This window comes from Varroa jacobsoni, unplaced genomic scaffold (genome assembly GCF_002532875.2).
Source record: "Varroa jacobsoni isolate VJ856 unplaced genomic scaffold, vjacob_1.0 scaffold_5, whole genome shotgun sequence".
NCBI lineage: Eukaryota > Metazoa > Arthropoda > Arachnida > Mesostigmata > Varroidae > Varroa > Varroa jacobsoni.
Window position 1 is genome coordinate 109,489 of NW_019212907.1, and position 20,981 is coordinate 130,469.

At 38.9% G+C, this 20,981-nt stretch overlaps 2 protein-coding genes across 7 annotated transcripts; one reads left to right on the top strand and one right to left on the bottom strand.

The window, feature by feature from the left end:
• Positions 1-2,380: 2,380 nt before the first annotated feature.
• Positions 2,381-10,209, bottom strand: LOC111259635 (uncharacterized). 3 transcript variants are annotated; one of them, XM_086967624.1, is made up of 8 exons: positions 10,032-10,209; positions 9,197-9,343; positions 7,709-7,978; positions 7,093-7,405; positions 6,593-6,890; positions 6,188-6,347; positions 4,115-4,582; positions 2,381-3,890 (listed from the first exon to the last, which is right to left on the bottom strand). In XM_086967624.1, the coding sequence occupies exons 2-8, from the start codon at positions 9,341-9,343 to the stop codon at positions 3,663-3,665; spliced, it is 1,884 nt and encodes a 627-aa protein (XP_086823750.1). In that variant the 5' UTR covers positions 10,032-10,209; the 3' UTR covers positions 2,381-3,662. The 3 variants fall into 3 exon arrangements, with proteins under 3 accessions (XP_086823750.1, XP_022687564.1, XP_086823796.1); XM_022831829.2 differs by having other exon boundaries at positions 9,949-10,209; XM_086967670.1 differs by lacking the exons at positions 9,197-9,343; positions 10,032-10,209 and adding an exon at positions 8,510-8,526.
• A 2,686-nt stretch (positions 10,210-12,895) lies between these two features.
• Positions 12,896-20,591, top strand: LOC111258997 (esterase OVCA2). 4 transcript variants are annotated; one of them, XM_022830758.1, is made up of 5 exons: positions 12,896-12,979; positions 14,388-14,614; positions 14,985-15,109; positions 15,487-15,647; positions 16,128-20,591. In XM_022830758.1, exons 1-5 carry the CDS (start codon positions 12,951-12,953, stop codon positions 16,294-16,296), a joined length of 711 nt encoding a protein of 236 aa, XP_022686493.1. In that variant the 5' UTR covers positions 12,896-12,950; the 3' UTR covers positions 16,297-20,591. The 4 variants fall into 4 exon arrangements, with proteins under 4 accessions (XP_022686493.1, XP_022686571.1, XP_022686423.1 ...); XM_022830836.2 differs by having other exon boundaries at positions 12,923-12,979; positions 13,968-14,614; XM_022830688.2 differs by having other exon boundaries at positions 12,936-12,994.
• Positions 20,592-20,981: the final 390 nt, after the last annotated feature.

Consider the following 20,981-nt stretch of genomic DNA (forward strand, 5'->3'; position numbering starts at 1 on the left):
ACTGCCTCATTATTGTTGTTTTTAACATATAACGTCGCAGCGCCGACCTACTTGCTTACATTGTCCTCACTGTTGTAGTGCGGCGACTGCTGTTGTTGAACCTACACCCTCTGTTGGTATCGTATTCTGCCCAATATTTCGCCGCAATCGTCGCCGCGCAGAAATGCCTCGCCCACCACCGTTGCTCCTACGAGCCTAAACGCAACGACGTTTGCTATCAGTAGCGCACTGCCATTTGATCAGGAACAATCTGCTGCAGCTCTGGTTGGCTGTATATAGAAAGAAGATACGCAGGCGCTTAAAACCGACGCGTACCAGTGAAGGCACATACAAGAGGGAAAGTAGCAGCGGCTTGCTATCAGAGCTAAATGCCGTACCTGTACGGCTGCCGTGGGCTGTCCCTTACTGCAGCAGCTGCTACTTCTGCGATCTCGGCTTCGGCTTGTGCTCAAATGCGACCAAATGGGCGGGAACGGTGTGGGACATTATGAGCAGTGCAGAACAACCCCGTATTCGATCGGACCCGATCTGATCTTGTGATCTGACGCTCTGTGCATGATAGGTCCGGGTGATGAACGAGGCCCGATTTGCTGCGGCAGAATAGAATGTATTGCTACACACGCGTGTTTTGCGGGACAATATGCGTCAGAAGTCGGCTGCGGAGAATTGCGATTATATAATATACACAGGATGCTACGGTATCAAACCGTTTTGTACGATAACGCTGATGAGACGATCGATACGTTCATATTAGAGGCTGCTGTACTGCGAGAAGATCGGGCTTGTGTCTAAAACTGTGGCGTGACGTTTACGTCTAAGAAGAACGTAAAACCGGGATGATAAAAAACGTGATATGGTAAAGCGATGTCCGCCATTACAACAACGTTTAACGATTACAACCTAGCTGTAACAATCAGGTCGCCTCGCTATACTAAATAGACAAACACCTGGCTGAATATAACACTCATGAGCCAATACTAATAATACGAAGAATGATACGGACACTAGAAGCAAGCACTATGTTCACGTCCGTTTCTGAGGGCAAGTTCGTTTAGATCAATGTAATGGTGATGGAAATATAGATATACGAAAAACAGTAAGAACAAAGGTGGCGGGAGAAATACCGCAACGCCCGAAGATGTGGCCTGATTTATCTGTGTTTGTCTGCAGTTCAGAAAAAAAATATATACATATAGATATAACGATAAACGATTTCAATTCGATCTTGATTTTTGTTGAAAAAGAAACGTGGGTAGAAAACTAAAAAATATTGAGGTACTGTATGTTTAAAAACTCTAAATGACTTTTTTTGTTATTATCATTTCCGAAAACCATATTTTTTAATGAGTCATGAACAATATAATAAGCTTTCTCTAAAAGAAACAATAAGAAGGTTTGACCTTTGCATAAAATATATCGCGTCGAATATAGGTTAATAAAGTCAGCGATGAAATTAATTTTGAATAGGCTTTAGAAGAAATGTATAACACCGAAATAATGCAGAAATAACCAGTTAAGATTGACGACTTTTGTGTATATTTTTTTGCTCACCCTCATTCACACACTAGATTATAAGTACTATAAAAGCATAATACTTCGATGCAGAAAAACTTAAGATGTTTCAATATCATTACGGTTTCGCTAGTTTAAGTCTCCCTATGTTTCGAGTTTTAATCCGGCATCGCTATTGGGCATTCCATCAGGCGGCTGGCTTTCAACACGAAGAAAACGTGTCTATGCTCGGGTTAGGACTTCCACTATGCCGTTTCTCCAAAATTAGCAAACAAATACGTTTCCCACTAAGCCACCTAAGTCTAAACACTTATTTCGTCTTTCTATCAGTGCTGACTACGCCACCAAAGAAAGACTTCACGACATGAAAACCTGCAAAGGATTCTGCTTAGGACTAATTACCAAATAATATCTAGTCTGGAAAGAATATGGTTTCTGTTAGTACAGCTACAAAACCTTTTCCTTGAATTACGGCACTGGAACTAGATGTTTTCAACACTAAAAATCTCAGGGGTTAACATTTTCCTTCGTTTCCCTTCAGTTTGCAGTCACAAACAAATCGAACACAAAGGGTTGGATTGCATTTCACAAAATGCAATCCAGCCGAACACGGTATAACAGAATGGATCTCTGGATTGTACCTATCTTAAAAACAAAGGTAACACGAAAGAATACAAATAATAAAGAGGATAAATTATATCGTAAACAATTCAAATCATTGTAAAATTTTCATAAAAATTATTACTAAATTAAATTAATTCCCTTTGGGATCGTTAAGTCTGCTTTTATGGGGACGCCGTGACGTTGTAACCAATTAGAACCTCAGTCATTTTCCGTGCCTGTTTGCCTAAAAGAAATGGAGTTAAACTCAAGCATGTCGAGCACCTGCCGCAGCTTTATTTGTTTGTGATTTAAAAGGTGTGCTATACGCCAGTGCCAACAAATAAACACGTCCTGGTGCGTGAATGCTAACGAGACGGCTTTGCTTCTCAGTACCAATACACGACAGATTAACTTTCAACTAATCGACCAGTCTTTAGCTTCCGCCATGTGGTATGACAGCATTTATTGCGGAAGCAGATAATATTTAAATTATTTTCGAGGTATCAGTAACTACAATCAAAGGCATATTTTACCTTGTCGAACTATACTTAAAGATTTATTAAGTAGACTTAATTCTGTCAATGCGACTTGTATGTACGAATACGGGCAAACCTAGGCATTTGGGCTAAGAATGAATGATCCTCTTTCTATATATATATACGTAAATGTTATGGAATTGTCGCGCATTTGTTCATCTTCGTGCCTTTCCTACGACGTACACGCGTGCACCTACAAAATCTACAATCTGAATCTACGTCAATATATATCAAATGCCTACGTCCTTTTGTTTATACACAATTACATGTCGAGCTTCATTTGTGGCGTTTGTCGGCGGCAAGTTTATCTGTTTAAGCGTTACCCACCACTCGAATCACCGTCATGTGTACAGATGATAAGTACTTTCTCTTTTTCGATAAAATACCAATCAAATTTGCTGTAGCCAAGATACAATTCGAGATTGTCATGTACCGGACTATATCAGGTATATGAAGATGATCACTATGTCACGTTTCAAAATTCAACTATTTCGAGCTCATTTGCTGTGGGTCAATAATATGAAGAGCTCGAAAACAAACAAAAAAACAAGACGCTTACAATATTCCAGCAATGAAGTTACATCGGCGGAATAATAGACACTCATATGAAGTCATACTATTTGCATCATGCTGTACTTATTCTATAGGTGTACTAAGCGAATTTCTTTAATTTTTCTTCTTCGATACATTCACTCAGGTGTGTAGCAAAACTTTTGCCGCTCTTCGAGAACTTCGCTGTCATGCTAATTGCGACTGAGTATTAACTGTGCATGGCGTTCTATAGAGTTTTCAAATTCATACCAAAGGGAACTAGATGAATTAGCAGAAACATCATAATTTCGAAAGGCTGCCTAATCAGGACTTTTTCTTACATGAGTGTCATCGTCTCTAACGCCCTATAAAAGGACAACTGATTTATTCCATCCACTTATCTAGACCGCCGTCTTCCAAGGCAGATCAGGCTTGCCGCTTGAGAAACAAACCAGCTTCGTTTGTTTCTGAACGGAAAATTTAGCTTATCTTAGGTGAGGCGAACACAGGTGTCCTATTGGATAATGGTGTGCGTTCCTTTGATGGAACTCGTGAGGCCTTTCGGTGCGCCCGTTGAATTATAGCATCCCAGAATGTCGGCTCAATTGCTAGCAGGCAGAACATAATACGCTGAGTCAACTCCTGATTCATCAGTGCTGGGTTCATCTGCGCTTGCAAAGAGTATCCAACAATAGTTGGGGCGAATACCTGAAATCGATCAAGAATAAGATTTTACTGAAAAAAAAAACTACAAAATCATACAACACAGGTTATTGATGCAGATGAAAGACCAATACATTGACTCTCCGTTGTGCTATTATAAATTAAAACAAATCGTGCTTTATCCTATGAAGCCACAGATAAGAGATTGTGATCATTTGTATATTTTGATCTTGTATGCTGAAGTTGGGCTTTCGGCGAAATTCACTAACCTTTGTGAGACACTCGCGATCCATTTTGTTGTCGGGAATCTCCTCAACGACTCTGATATGCAACATCACATATGCCAGCGTATCGCGATTGCATGGGGGCAAGCCCTCTAACTCTGTGCGCAAGACTCCATCGGAGTGGCCGTACTGCTCGGGCTCCGTAGCCTTAACAAAGCGGTTGTACATCGATGACGGTACGAGCGGCTCACTCAGTGAGTGTAACAGAAAATCTTTAACCACCCCGGTTACAACATGGGTGTCATACTGAGAAAGGTCATGCTGTACAGACTTCTGTAGCTTGCGTACAACAGATTGCACCTCAGTTCGCTGGCCAGATATTCGATAAAGACCGACCTCGCGAATGCGATGGTCTTTTTCCAGCTCGTGGAAGCAGTAAATAAGGATTGGTGGCACCCGGGGCCCTGTTTGCGGACAGAATTCTGACAGCTTGTGCTTGCCCTTGACAGGTGTCTGATATATTAAAAGAAAGAAAGGTGCAAAGTAATTTTTTTAATTTTCGCATAAAGCTGCTGTTACTCCAACCGTCCTAAGATAAAAGATTTCACGCAAAAATAAATCCTCATTTTATTTGTTCTATGCAGGGTGTCCAAAAAAAATGTTTGCACTGCATAACTTATTGACTATTCTTTTTTTGGAGGCAATGATTAACTTTTGAAACTAGAAAATTTATTTTCAAATGCTATCGATAGTGTGAAGCAGTAGTAGAAATGTAAAGACAATATCGTAGCGAGTATCAGGCAAATCCACCTACGACGATGTGCAACTAATCGGATATTAGATAAGTTCGAAAAGAATAGAGCTCTTGTAGATTTTCATGAGCAACACTCCGAAGATCAAGGACATCAATGAGTCTTATTAGCCTAAAAGAGTATTTCTAAGTCATAGCGAGATATCATTCAAATCTGTAAGACAATTGAATTAAGCAACAATGGAATACTTTCAATAAAAATATTTGAGCCTGACAAAATAATGATTATTAGGAAAACGTGAATAGGACGCAGAACTTGTTCATGTTGCATTTAAATTAAATGGCACAATTCACCGACGTAATTGTAAATCCACATATTATATAGGAACAACATCTCATGCTGTGATATGATGTTTCAAATTAATGGATTATTGGATCAGTCTTTTTTGACAATACGGTAACTGATAGCAATTATCTAAATGTATTGAGAGAATCTATTTTAACACCGATTCGGACGATAGGCAGTCGAAAAGCTGCAATCGAGTAATAACAAAATACTTGCTGATGTTGGTGAATCGATAGCCCGCCGTTATCAGCAATATAATGACAGGAACGGTAACTACTTTAAACATCTGCTATAGGAGAAAAAGGTACTTTGCAGTCCAAATATTAATTATATGCAAATGAAAAAAAAATGGAAAAAGTAAAAGTAAAAAAAAAATTATTTATAATCATTCAATCACACTGTATAACTTTTTTTGGAGATTTTCTGTATAGTGATTGCATATGTGCCATCGAAGTATTTACAGTATACCATATGCAAATGCCTCGAGGCAATAATTTTCCGACAGTGACTCGCAAAATTAGTTGGCCATTAGCTAATGCGGCAGGATGTGGAATATTTTATTGGCTAGGTTATTTAGTTAGCTATCATATCCTAGCTTACTATAGGGCTGTGAATTTTTACTTAACCTACCTATAAACGCCAGGACCTTCAAACTTTGTGCCTTCACGACATCTAGTATCGTCTGCTGAGGTCTTTGCTACCTGGCATTGATCAGGCATTGTGACGCTCTTATTTTCGAAATAGATTTTCTACAATATAAAAACTAATTATAAATAGGTAAAACCTGAAATTGTAACCATTTAAATATCTATACATTTTTTGGGAACCCCTTTTCAATAGATATTCAAAAGTAGGGATAACTTGATTGGACAAGTTGAATGGCTTCCATAATATTTTAAGGTGGAGGTTGGTACAGTTACGTATTAGTTTAATTCATTTTTACAGACGTTTTCCCCTTTCCTTTTTTCTGCGAAATAACATCACCCTTTTAAGGTTTCTGAGCGAATCTGAGATAACCTACCTTGCACACGGATGGAATACATGGAAGTGGCGCATTTTCACGACACTCCTGATGAACAGTCAGATTGCATTCAATGCATCGCAGTGCTTCCCTGTAGAACTTCATTCGGCGCTTACACTTTGCACAGTTCTCAAATGCTATCACAGTTTTATTGATAAAACTGAAACAGTACATTTGCAACAAAAACGCATGCAGTAAATATAGTGCGATCTCCCTGTGTGAGTTTATAGGTTTCGCTACGTCTGATTGTACTTCATCCTATAATTAGTGTTCTGTCTCCGTTGGAGCATTCAGAGACGTAAGTACCGTTTATGGTTGGCCATGTCAGCTGTAGTGTGATGTCATAAATTCTCATATAAATCGAAACTGTCATCTACATCGTTTTAGTCTCAGGACGCTACTTACTGATGCTGCTTATTCGTCAGTTTGCTCGCTGAGTGACTGCGAAACATAGGTGAACCCAGCATTTTGCTAGGGGTATTAAATAAGTCGTCCTCGGATGGTGCGGAAGTGATCGCAGCTTTTGCAGCACCATCCAGCCGAGCATCAACACTTTTGCTGCGTCTTCGGGAAGAAGCTCCCGACGATCCTGAATGTGCAGGAGTAGCAGCACTCTTTCCACCGATTCGAGCTTCTGCAGACAAAATCTTAGCGTTTTCATCCACTGAAACCGTCAATGACGCTGCTATACGAGAAGACTTTCCTAAAACACGTGAAGCATACGCAGAGCAACGCATAACATAAGATGTAGTGTACTTGCTGAAAAAATAGGTGATTTCAATAATATAAACAGTCTTTTGACTTTCTTCCTGTTTTTAATTTGTTTCTCCGCAGTTTAATTAGTCACAACCCAACAAAATGTACATTACCTTTTTTTGCCGCGCATACTCTGTCCCTCTACTTACGTCCAATTTTTTTCGCTACTACGTCATCCTCTTCATCATTCGAAAGCCGTTTACGATGAGACACTTTGAGCGGCGTTTGATGGTGCTTCGTCAAAAGGTCTTCATGATTAGATGACATCGATTCCGCTGAAGTTGCCGTAGCATTGCTACTCAAGGACTCGTTCTCGGGTTGACTTCCGGTTCCCATCTCAGGTTCAACCTCCCGTCGCTCTGAAACGAACGGGTGATCCCGGCTTGCCGACGACGTCGAACCCTCTGATGACAGCATGGAATTCTCCTCATATTCGTCTAAAAGCGATCCTGATTTATTTCCCTGTGGTACGTACGCAAATACCGGAGTGACGGTATGTAACACTAGCCTCGATATATATAGGTTTTTTAAGGCGGTTTTAGCGCTATAAAGCTGTGCATCTTCTGGTAAGTCATAGGAAGTATATAGATTCGTATAACATATCATTGAATATAAAAAGCATTCGAGTGTACATGTCGTAGGGTCTGTCCAATATTAGGGACCACGACACACTGAGCAGATACAGTACTTAAGCAGAATTAACTTTCTTGCATGATATGCCTTACTCATATTTTACGTGTAAAGAGTGATGAAATTTTAACTTACAAGTGTAGCGGTAGAGGGGATTTGGTAGAATGGCCTGGGACTAGTGCAGATCGTGTTAATCAAATCGACAGTGCGTTCCTCTTGTGCTTCCAAGCCTATCATATATTCTTTAGCACTCTGTAACTGTTTGACCAATTTCCGGACGTATTGTTTAGCACGAGCATGCTCTTCCGTTTCTGTTTCCAGAGCCGTTTTCAGTTTAATTACGTGGGCCTGATGCTGGGAGCATTCATCTTGCTTTTCACGAAATTTCGCCTCGAAATGTTCCATCTACGAACGATAAAATAAAACAGTGCATCATTTTTACTGTCTGTAATTAAATTACAAGACAGAATAAAAATGAGTACTTTACTAAAATATAGAAACGTTACTTTATTGGTAATAAAAGTTTGTTTATGCAAAGCACGAAATCGGAAAGATATGTCCAGCTTCCGTTTGTCCGGTTCAGATACATTTTAAACTGATTGCTGAGTTTTTACGAAAATCTGTGCAAGCTAATTTTGAATACCAGCTATTGCAGACAACAATTATAATATGATAACTCTCTTAGAAAACAACGCTAATCAAATTTACCAATAAATATACTTCAAACTATTATTAAATTTCAGCGTCATTCAGCTGATACATAGTCTAATTTGAAAGACTTCACACTTATGTACACGCAATAACAACGAATAAATAGGAACAGCTTTTTCTTCCGAATAACTAAGTTCTACTATGCTCTTCAAAAAATACGAGATTTGGGCTCATGTTTTTTTTATTTGAAACTAGTGATTATGGCTCGAATACTATAAGACTTACAAATAGTTTTTAGGCGGGCACGTCCAGGCTTGTTATGAGTGAGACTGATAACAAACACCAGAAGTACATGGCGGGGTTATTTTAGCTGAAATAGGCAATGATCTATCCAAGAGCTTAAGGACGGAGAATGCATAAAGCTGTAGTCTGAATCATGATGGCGCATTGGCTGTCTGAACAGAGGTCGGGTAGAAATGGTATTTTCTTAGCCGTTCAGATGAACCCCTTAAGGATGAAGAGGAAAAACTGATGTTTCAGCAGCGACCCAAGGGTGAACCAGAAAACACAAGTCACTATCAGAATTAGGACTTCTGTTAAGTTGTGATACAACAAGTGTCTTAATCCATGTATAAGTGACATGAAAATAAACATTAGCGAACGCACGTGCAGTAAATATGAATGTATTTTGAAGCATTGGATAACTTTGGATAGTTTGAAATATGTTAAGCTAGATCGTTTGCTTAAGATAATAAGAATAAACAGTTCGGAAATAGCACTATGTAAATACTGTTGAAAACTAACTCAAGGTAGGACCCCATGTTAATCAGTCATAAATGTATATATAACTATAAAGATATTCTACGAAAAACCGTTGACTTCATAATGATTAGCGAAAACAGATATTACTACGCTGAATTGCGATTTTTAGATACAGTTAGAAAAATATTGAAAACACAATTGTCTACTTGCCCTGCGTTTTGTTTCCCAATACCGTTTGACGAGACGGTGCTGACGTTTAGCTAGCGCTGCGAAACAGCGGTACCATTTTTCGCCTTGTCCTACCTTCTTGATGAGACTATCTACTGTCTCAACTAGATTAACACGTCGCGACGTCATCTGGAAAAAAGAAACAATGATTGTACTATATTGAACTAAATAGAAACCATGCACATGTTTAATACAAATCTGAGTTCTTTATCCTGGTATCACTACCTATATAAAAAAAAAGGTAACTAAAATTAAGATATCGACTCTATAATCAAACTATTTTTACAAAAGCATTTTTTTAGCTTCAATTTACAAGCAGTAGGCCCTTTTGTCTGAATTCTGCTCTGGTTCCGTTCGGTGTTTCGTAGGTGATATGCTTAATTAATAATGGCTAATTTTTGGACAATGGTAAAAAGAACAATTGTACGATTAAACGGCTGCAGCGTGTCAGAACGACTTATATAAAACAAAATAATTAAATTTTAATAACGTGCAGTCAAGTGATAATAATATTGCATATCATTTACGGGTCTAAACGGCTGTCAAAGTTAACTATGCTGTTCTGCTAAAAGGGAATAAAACCCCTGTTGGAAATTGATGTACTAAAATTACCTAAGATAACTAAAGTAAATGATTATTGTATGCCATGGCTTCAGAGAAACAAATACAAATTAAATGATATGGTTAACGTAGCAGTTCATGGAAGAAATATATGGAAGTCGCACAGTACATACAATGCTTGAGTTTCCAAGGCAAAGATGCTCACAATTTCTTCCAAGGAATATCCCTAACTGGAAAAAAAATGAAACACAAGTACCTTGTCTTCATATGTAGCTATGATGGCAGCACCTTAATGAAGTGCCCCGTCTTTTACACAAATATCACAAATGCTATGCGTGTATTCACGACGTTTCACAAAACACAATCAGAAACTCACAAAGCGGCAACTATACGAATTCTCCTTCGTGAGTTCTGCCGCGGTGCCGCCAAGCTAACCGTCATGACTACTTTTAAACATTCAAAATGGCGCCGCTGTCTGCGCTACAACCAAACAAGACGATTCCTATGGCGCGAAAACTGCTGGAAGGCACCTAGGGAAAACAATCCCCAAGCCCATAACACTTCCGATGTAAGAGTAATGTTAAAACATTGATTCCCATGTTTATTGCAGCCGTTCGGCCAGTAATAAACGTGCAACTCAGTTAAGATTTATTTACACAACATGAAAACTTATCGGTAACAGAAAAACTGTTTTTCTCAGCAATGTGGTAAAATCTTATAAACAAAAAAAAATCTGATCTGAAAGCAGGCAGAAACGCTGATTCGTCGCATTCGGCGCTTCTACACAGCCTTCCAAAAAGTGTAGAAGGTTATTGCTACACAGCTGGCTTGAATAACTTTAACTCGTGCGGTTGTATCCAAATAGGTGTAGACAGTCGATTATCTGAACAGGGCTTTTTTAAAGTGTACTTACACTGAATTTGTTGGTTTCCCTTCTCGAGTATATTGCGAGGAGTAACTGTTTAAAAAAACGAGCTTTTACATAGAGATTCTGAGCTGAAACTAAGCATTTGTTTTCAGCTGATATTTTCGACGAGGCGACCAACCGCAGCAATTTTCAATCGTCTTAACAAATTGACACGTACCTCATCTAACATGACTTGTTTAATAAGTTAGTGAAAACCAATATTACACAAATCTGTTCTATCACATTGATGGAAACATTTACTGTGAAATTAATCGTTCACCCTATTGCACACTTCAAGTTGACCTTTAGTAACGGAAAAGCTCTATTGTTTGAGACGAGCTTAGCTGAAGTATCTGATATCTAAAATCAATAACATCGCGAGCCTCTTAAGCAACAGAAATTAGCAGCGTAATATGCCTCTACTGACGTTTGCTCTTGCACGTTATACACACATATGATCACATAATTGAGATATACATTAATACGTTACTCAATTGTTAATCAGTTTTAGATTTAGATGGTTATTACACCGTGTACGCAAAACGCTACCAAGCAAACAAAATGTTATTATTATGTAATCCTATTGTAAAGTGTCACTTCGTATTAATTTTATAAATTACTTTGATTAAGGAATAAACGATTTGAATTTTATGTCGGTATCAGACGAAGCAGGCCTCGATGATTTGTTTTGACAGTTTTCACATTTATTTTAATATAGACGTGTTTATATATCACAGTCAGAATGCAGAAAAGGGTAATTAATGATCTGCATTAGTTTACTGTGCCGCAGTAGTCTGCCGCTTTCCCTGGGCAATCAGAAAGACCAACAGTGAAACAAATAAAGAATCGTTTTTTTGTCCTTGTAGAAACGTCTAAGTTAGGTTATAGTGTAGTCATTTGTTGCAAACTGTTGTTACCCGGCTTGACGCAACTATGCATTTGTTGATTTCATAGAAATTGTATAGTATATACTAAGTACAACACCTCCACCGGAATGCCCTTCAAAGCGGGTATCCAACAGCTCGCATTTAATTAGTCGCTATGATGATCGAAAGGCCGCTCCGAAACGTTCGTCACTCTTCAGGGGAGCGTTGGCTCGAAATAACACTTATATTCATTGAGGGGATGCTTTGCGAACGGCCATATCATCACAAAATGACAACGAAGCACGCTCGCGTACGTCAATTTTGGATTTCTTCGAATTTTAAAACGCTACAGTGTGAAAGCAACCTCGGGCATCAACTATTAGATAATATAATATCTAGCTAGTGGATACTTCGGGTTCCACCAGACACGATTACAAGTGTGCTCATATTTAGTGCACCACTGTTACTCGCTTAGCAGAAAGAACAGCGCGCATTTCTGTTTATTCAATCATCAGGAAATCAGTGCTATACGGAATCATTAGAAATGCAATTTCAATGAATTATGATTTAATATTTCTATTAGGAACTATTTATTTCTTTTTTTACCTTTCCCTTGTTTGAGTGGTTCTATAAGATATCGCAAGTAATCACTAATGTCATGTCTTAAGCGTACGACCCTGAAAAACATGTTTAGCTCTATTCAGCGATGGCCGTCAAACCTCTTTTTATGGAATTAATCATTCAGTATCTATTTTATTGACCAAGAGATACATTTATTTAGTTATCTATTTTTCGCAGTACAGGGAAGCAGATATACTCGCGGGACATAAAATCTCAGCAGAAAATTCAACCCCTAAGTGTTTGAGCTAGCAAGTAAATGTGGTCAGACAATTTCTCCAGACCTGTTGCTTTGAAATAGACAATGTGCAAATTGGGTCCACTATGTTATCTATCCGAATTACAATTCGTTTATAGTACAGTTTCATCAATTTTTTTGCAGCACTTTCATAATCACTTTGTAGGTCCAAGGTTTGTCCATTTTATCACCCGAAGTGAGGTCCTTCCCTTAAAGCTTTCGGCGGGAAAACGTTCGTACTTTGGGAATCGCCGTCGTCTGGAGTATTCAATTTAGGTGGATGTGTTTGACATATACTATTGAAATGTCAACACATCCTAGCTGTGTAAATAAATGAAAGCAAGAGCCTACACTATGCATAGTATGTATGCAAGACATACTTGTTCGTTAAGTTTGGGAAGTTTAACTACAAAAATGGTTCATTAAGTCAGCCTAACACGTTCGATTAGAACAATTCCTTCTCAGCCGCTTTCAGCGCCCCCTGGTGTCCTGTTTTGATAGACACGTCAGCTGATCAGCTGAAATTGTTGTGCTCTAGTTAAAACTATGTCTGCGGACAGTTCTACGTCAAGCAGGTATTATATACACAGGTATATGACAAAAGGACAACATCCACAAGTAGCCAGTCAGGGAGACTCAGAAGATACAGACACATGACGGTTATTGGTCATATGTATTACGGACTGCTCAACATATAATCATGATAGCACGGACACAAACTTTTTTCATATTGCGTTTTCGGTTAAAAAGCGCCATCAGAAATAACGCTACTCGTCTCTAAAGCAACGTGCTCTGTTCGTTTTTCTTCTCGCTTATTGCGTTGTGACTTAATATTAGGCGTTTATCTCAATGTAGTTTTCTGAGTGACAGTAAAGAAAAACAATTTTTGCAGACACGCCGTTAGATTTCAATGATTGCAGTGCCTGCGGCGAGTATTCCAGAAGAAGCGTAGTAGACTGAGGAGGAAATTGATAGAGGCAAGCTAGTTAGCAGCTCCATCAAGCCTGGGTACAGCCCGGCTACTCAGGGTCTGACTCTGGGTCGACTTAACATTATCCTGAAACCAGAGGAAACGCTCTCAGCTACATAGAATACGTCTCAGGTACTGATTTGGTGTTGAACCACTATGTTCAGATTCTCTTGAGATTAGAAAATTCTAGCGGAGGTGTCAAGCCCGAACCGGTTATTTAACAGGGCCTTTTGAACCCCAATCTGTCTCAAAGTACTCGGCCCAGCTGGTATCAGTCTGCCGAACAGCAACCGTCATTCGAACACACTAACCCATTGATTCGATTTCCTGTTCCTTCAGAAGCGAGCAGGTTTTGGAGTTGATTTTTCCACAGTAAGAGTTAACCTCTGTTCACTAGAATATCTACCAGGGAGCGTGGATCAGTCAAGCTGCATTATTGACAGCATCATATTTGAAACAGTCCGATAGAAGTAAATTATGAGGGCGAACAATTTGTCCCTGCTGATTCCTAACTTCAACCAATATCATGCCTCGAAATACATGTATTAGTGAAATAATTTCCAATTATAGAATCTAACTGTAAATCATGTCAGATATATTGTTCAGAGTAGGAGTCGCCACCGGAAGATCCTTCCACCTCAGAGAGCAAACTTTGCGCTGTAGCGAGTACCGTGATGCAACATCAACGAGGTCGCGATACCTTGTCGAAGGCAACTGATGGCCAGGGTGACACTAATCCATAAAAATTAGATTCTCGAAAGCACGGCTGACGTGCACACTATCGCTGCTTCAAAAGACATCTGCGCCGAATAGTTCGCTACCCCAGCCAAACTCTTCGCTGTCAAAACGCGTATTCTAGTTCCAAAGTTTGTTAGGCCACTGATTAGCTCCCGATCAAAGCTTGCCACTACAGAAGACTCCAGTAGCATAAATTTACGTACAAGCTCACTGGACTCCGAGTACTGTAGTTCTTTGATATCTAAGTTGACTTTCAAAATGCCACATGTTCAAAGACCGGGTGCGTCTCGCAGAGTGATACGCGTCATTTGTCTTCATGGTTATAAAGATTCGGCTAATGAGTTTTCGAAGGGCCTGGACGAATTGAGGGCTTGGGTAGGACCGATGGCCGAATTTGCTGTTGTCTCCGGTCAGGAACTTCACAACAACGAATTCTGCTGGTACCCAAACAGATTCGATTTATCATGCCCTGATGAGGAGGTGGATCAACATCAGCTTGCGTGTAAGTAAAATTAATGATAAGTGCATGTTTTTTTTTATGTTTGGGCGTATTATCTTAGTGAAATCTATAAAATTAGGCGATCTTAATAAATAACTCCGCGATAATAATTGGAATTACGGTTGCTGAAAGCATAAGAACCACGTTTTCATATGGCGCAAATGCTTTCAAATGATAATTACTGTTTAGAATTCTATTACACTAAAATGCACGAACAATCAAATATACTAGTTCAACATATTTCGTTTGTTTATCAATACATTATTTTGTAAGATTTATGTATTAGACGGCACACGTTTCTATGAATGTAATAACTCGAGCTTCTTTGGTTCATCCACTTTTTATGTTTGCGTCCATAATTTTTCGACTTCAGGGCTGCGAAGATCTGTTAGATCGCTTGAGGAATATGTTTTGAACTATGGGCCCTTTGATGGTATTCTCGGATTTTCGCAAGGAGCTATGTTTGCAACAATGGTGCTACAGGTATTGCGTTCGCAGGTAAGCTAGGCGTACTCTATTTCCTTGGCTACGTCCACGTGAATCTTTGTCACACATTATATCTGTGGATGCTTGCACTTCCAGCGAAATTGTCTCCTAAAGCTTCCAAAACAAAGCTGGAAAGTGCGCTGGCAGTGGCATGTTCCGCTTCTTATACTGACATTGTTGAGTATTACAGGAATTCAGAATTAACTAGATCAATGCGATAAACAGGCAGACAGACATCTCGTACCTTGCGTAGTTAAAGCAGTATTTCCCAACCGAATTCATCATTTGCTACGAAAGATAAAGGGCCACGGAGAAGCTCTGAAATACGTGGCAATTTCAATGTAGAATTTAACAAGTAATAATTTGATATATCACCTTTTGTTTTCCAGGCAATAGACCCAACGGCTGACACCAAAGGTTTGACCGTCTCTTCTACGCTTAACTGCTTTAAATTCGCTATTTTATTCTGCCCGTGTGAGGAACGGAGTCCGTATAATTTACGTCTCGAAGTACCGAAAATAGCAGTACCCACGATGCTCTGCCTCGCAAGGTACATATATCTTCATGAAGCGGTCTCGATACAATTAGCTAAATAAAAAACAACTGATGCGACCACGTTCATAGGAAATGAAAATCTCCATTTGAATGAACTAAATGTATAGTATGAACAAAGACTCACGGTACAAATATATCTCTTAGAATCGTATTCTCGGTCAAAAAAAAGAATAAGCTATTCGTCAAACTTTTTTTTTTTTTTTTTTAAATTAATTGTTAACAAGATTTGGGTTAACTGAATAAGTGATTAACTGCATCAGAATTCGGCTGAAGCTTCCACGGTACACGGTATGTACATATAATTTGATATTAGGGTATATGAAAAAGAGAAACAGACTTCTGTTCATAGTTATAAAACACTTCTTGTAGAACCCTCAGACAATATTTGAACATTTAGAACGATGTTAATCAGTTCAATCACTTTTCACATTGGATTATGTGCATTTGTGCTTGTGACATCTGATTATATGAATAGGTACGATGATATGATTCCCGTCGAGGTTGGAAAGCAGTTCATGCGCCTCTTCGACCATGCCGAACTTCACGTTTACGAAGGTGCTCATTGGCTTCCAATGGACGTCGAATTTGGCCCAGTCATAAGGAAGTTCCTTCAAAAATTCTGGGTGATTGACGACTCTAACTAGGGTTATAAATGGATATTTTTTTTTGGACAGCCGCAGAACTGTCGCCGATAAATAGAACGCGGCTCAAAGCTACAGGGCTAACCGTTGTAGCAAGATTATGGCTAACTGTATAAAATCACGTATCAATCTGTTCTTGTATCCCGTTTGAGCTTTCATGATTAGCAGTGCATTCTGCGGCGGCATAGCCGCTGATTTACTTTATGGTAACAGGTAGTTTTGCGACAGGTAATTGCTAATTTTTCACTTCATCCTGCAAAATTTTGCGCCCTCTGTCTCTCTTTCTCTCTCTATACATATATATATATATATATATATATATATATATATATATTTATATAAGCACTTCGATTGAACTTTTACCCTAACAGTTGGAATAAACTAAACTAAAAGAGTTGGCACTGCCTCTCTCAGTGAATGCTTCATTCTGGTAAGTTCAATAATTAATATGTGAGAACAGTGTAAATTCCAATCATAGTGTTAATAATAACCGAGAGCTAAGATAACTTGGTATTTTGCATCTGGGTATATTTAGCCTTTTTCCGATTGAAGTTTAAAATACCGAAGTCATTTGGAACTTCTAGAGAGATGTGAATCGACGTCTCCATTGCAAAATTCTCTAACACAGTTAATTTCACTATTCTTAAAGTTTCTCAGGGCTTGTCAAAAGGTATCTGAATTGAAGGTTTAACTTCTGATCAAGGCTATCTAATATTTTAAATACTAAACTCGGCGCGAAGGCTGCACTATCCGTAGAAATTTGGCAGAGCCTAAATCGGGGTAAATTTCAGCAAAACTAGTATCATCTGCAAAACCATTAGGACTTGAACTAGGACCTTTTGAAAGCCGTTGGTAGCTAGGATATCGACAATCATATAATGAAGTGTAACACTGGACAGGTTGAGGCGCCTCTTTTGTATGCTTGATCCCTGATTAGTAAGTACTAGAGATCTTCATCCTCAAGCATAATAACTGCTCCCCAAATTGGGCAAGCCAATTTAACAAGGCAAAAATTCGGAACTTTCACTTTAACCACTTTCAGAGTTATACACAGCAAGAAACTCAAATAAGAAGAGATTGGCACAGATGAGCCTACTTTACTGGTAAAGTAAGCGTCTACAGATGACGATAGCAACCACTTGGATTGGCACATTTTGTCCCTATGGACGTCGTAGTAGGAAATTTGTTTAGGCAGTGGGACGCATTATGTTTTCCTACTCTGTCATGGCAAAAAAGTAAAATCCCTTCAGTAAAGATAAATTCGATGAAGAACCGCCGAACATTATGAATGGTATATACATATTGACCATCGCAACTAGAAATGCACCGTACTTACAACCTTATATAACAACCGAGTATACAAAAGTGGAGCAACTAATTAAGTTCTTGTTCAACGCATTAATACAGGCGGTTTGAAAAAGATTTTTGACTAGTTCTCGTAGGATTATATGACCCTTCATCTTTTTAGTGAAAAAATCTCACACGGACCAGTCTCAATGTGCTGTTCTAAAAATTGATAATAATGGTACAGTTTGCTTAAGAGTTCTTTTTCTGTGTTCTATTTGAAACCTGTGGTCAACGACGAGCATGTGGTTTAATTTTACATGTTATGCCTTGGTCAACTAAGGACCCCACAGGGGCGTACATCGTTGGGGAGCTATGTCTATCATAAAATTTGTTTAAGAAACTCTTCTTTCTGGTGCAATTGCGAATGTGAGACGGACAATGTCGATGTGATAGCGGTTGTCCAAATGACAAACTACAAACAAAGACTCCAGAACAACCTTTTTGAATTTGTTTGAAAATCCTAAGATACGACGTGAAACTGAAGTCTGTATATCCACTCCGGATTGTGGAAGGATACAAGAAGAGCAAACGTGATCAAGAATGGGAGAAACGTTTTCATAATTTTATAGACATAAAAAAGAATTATCAAAATCAATCTATTTCATATAAATATTTTGTGTTCAGTGAGTTCAGTCACGTTTATAGTTCTAACTCTCTAAACTTAATTGAGCCAAAAATTAGAGTCTTAAGATATGTTGGAACACTACGATGAGCATTAGAGACAACCTGATCAAGAATACCATCCTGATGAGCTTCAGAAACAATTCTGATCTTATAGCGAAGAACTTTAAAATGAGTATATTGTTTCCCTAATTCAAGCAGAAGATTTTGAGGTGAAGAAGTTGAAAAACAAATTTATTAACTCCTTCTTTAGGGTCCAATGTTGTTATAATTCGTGAAGCTAATGGCTGAACCGATCCGTCGTACTCTTTGAGAACTCAAGTAACGACAACTTTACGAACATAATTAAACCGATGACGACCTTTGAACCGACGAATCATATAACGTGAATGGAAACGTTTCGAATGCCAAGTAAGGGTTCGACGACGTGCCATATTAATAGCTTGATGACTAGCCGTTGATGCGAACGGTGGATTTGCGTAGATAAACTGTAGAAGGAATACAGCGCCTCCTCCAGAACCAACCGCTGCCGCAATTACCGGCCCTTCGTGCCTTACCAAATCTGATAATCCTAATAGCCTACCTCGCCCACTTTTCCTTATTTGATTGTAAACTGCTTTCCGATATCTTTGACTCAATAGTGGTTGCAACTCACTATCTGATTATCTTCTTCTAACGACGAGTCTAACATAACGCCTCAAATTCCAAAAATAAACACGCCTTGCCTTTACCTCTATTGATAATATTGAAGTTAAATATAATTGAACTAGCTTCAAGTGGCGCTGGGAAAGAGCAACAGAAAGAGATATCTGCCGTATCTTCCCGCGCAATTCTTCTACGTTATGATTAGAACTCAAGTGCCACTTGACAAACGAAGCAAGGGAGCCGTAAGGGGGACGAACAACACGCCCGGACATGCAGACTAAAGATGCAAAAAAAGTGATAGGAAGCCTTTATATAGGGACTCTATGGGAGCAAGGTTTAACATGGAAAGAAAGAAAGTTGCCTCGGGTAATACTAGGTTTCGGCAACATGAGGAGCATGAAAGTAATATAGACGTTGAACGACTACACGGAGAGCGACCTCGAGGTGCTACGTGGGAATGCTCCTCAATGGAGATATATAGTGTGGGGCTTTGAAACATCGCCAACCACAGGTACTCCTCACCTACAAGGATACGGAGCAGCTAAATACGCTAAAACATTAAAGGCATATATAAAGCAATTACCAGATCGTGTCCATATAAAGTTCGCAAAAGCAAGTGAATAAAAAAATATTCAATATTGTAAAAAAGCAAATAATTTTGAAGAATATAGATACGTGTCTCAATAAGGAGCTCGCAACGATTTGCACAACGTGGTGGACACACTCTTCTACAGCTTCACGAAGACCCCATTCAAAACGTTGCGGAGAATCACCTTACGGCCTTCATCAAATATGGGAGAGGAATACGCGATCTGGCACATCAACCTAGAATCGGAGCACAAAGAACTGAGCGAACCAAACTCGTCATCGTGGGGGGTTACCCAGGTACCGGCAAATCCTTTGGTAGTCGTCAATGTGCTGAAAAGTTTGTTCGCGAACATGGAGTAGACGATAAAAATAGAAGCGATGGTGGGACTGCTACTCAAACCGTAAAGCCGTTATCATTGATGACTCCTATGGGTTCTATACAACTAGTAGATGGGGGAATAATAAAATTAGGGGATAATTCCAATGTATTTCATTTATACTTGCCATAGATAGCTACTTGATTACGGCAGTAATGAGTTGTGGTTTGTGATAAGTTTACGCTGAGATGGCTTAATGGAGTGACCGTGATAGCTTAATGAGTCCGCATTTTCCTGTAATGTTAGAGACATGTGGTAGTCTACGTTCAAATACGTGTATAGATAAGAGGTTTCGTACGAAAGGGAGTTATTTGATAAAATGGCTAACGGCGGTAGCGGACGGAACGTTTGATGAAACATTTAAATGGTCTAATGAAGAACAAAAATTGTTCTAGTGTTACTTGCGCTTCCGACGTTTCCCGAATGGAGGAACTGAAGGTGGCGGCATGTTGTTGGCAAAAACTACCACATTTTTACAGATCCTGCAGTTGATACGCCGCCATGAGGAAATCTGGTAAATCGTTCAATAATCTTTCAATTTCATTAAAGTACGTGGAGTACTATTTTTTTTAACTTCGGAGACGTTCTTTTCAATTGTTTACTCAGTGCCCTAGAATAAAATTATTATGAGAAAGCGGGTTGTATTTGGGTGGAGTGGATTTAGCAATTTGGTTTCAACAAGTGATGAATTTAATAAATTAATGTTAATTCAACAGTCAAGTTCTGCCGTGTTCATAAACTGTAGGAATGGTATTCTGATCCATTTTAGACCGCTTCCGAGAAAAATCACTGATGTAGAAATGCTAATTGAATATGAATTTTTAAAATCAGTCTAATGATATACATTTTTCTTCTATAGCGAAAGCAAAAATAGTGGTAGTGCCTCCTACAGAAAATCACCAGGATTGCAATACAATATTATTAATAGGCGCATTCGAATTATCCAAATTGTTCAACCATATTTTGACTATGATGATTATTCGATGAACATTCGCTGGTCATTTTTCATATGACGAGCATGGAAATGGGTACTTAGTTTGCTACGAAAATTTCTATGAAATATTTGGTGACTTAATTAGTGTATTAAGTGTACTACTGGGCGCGATAATG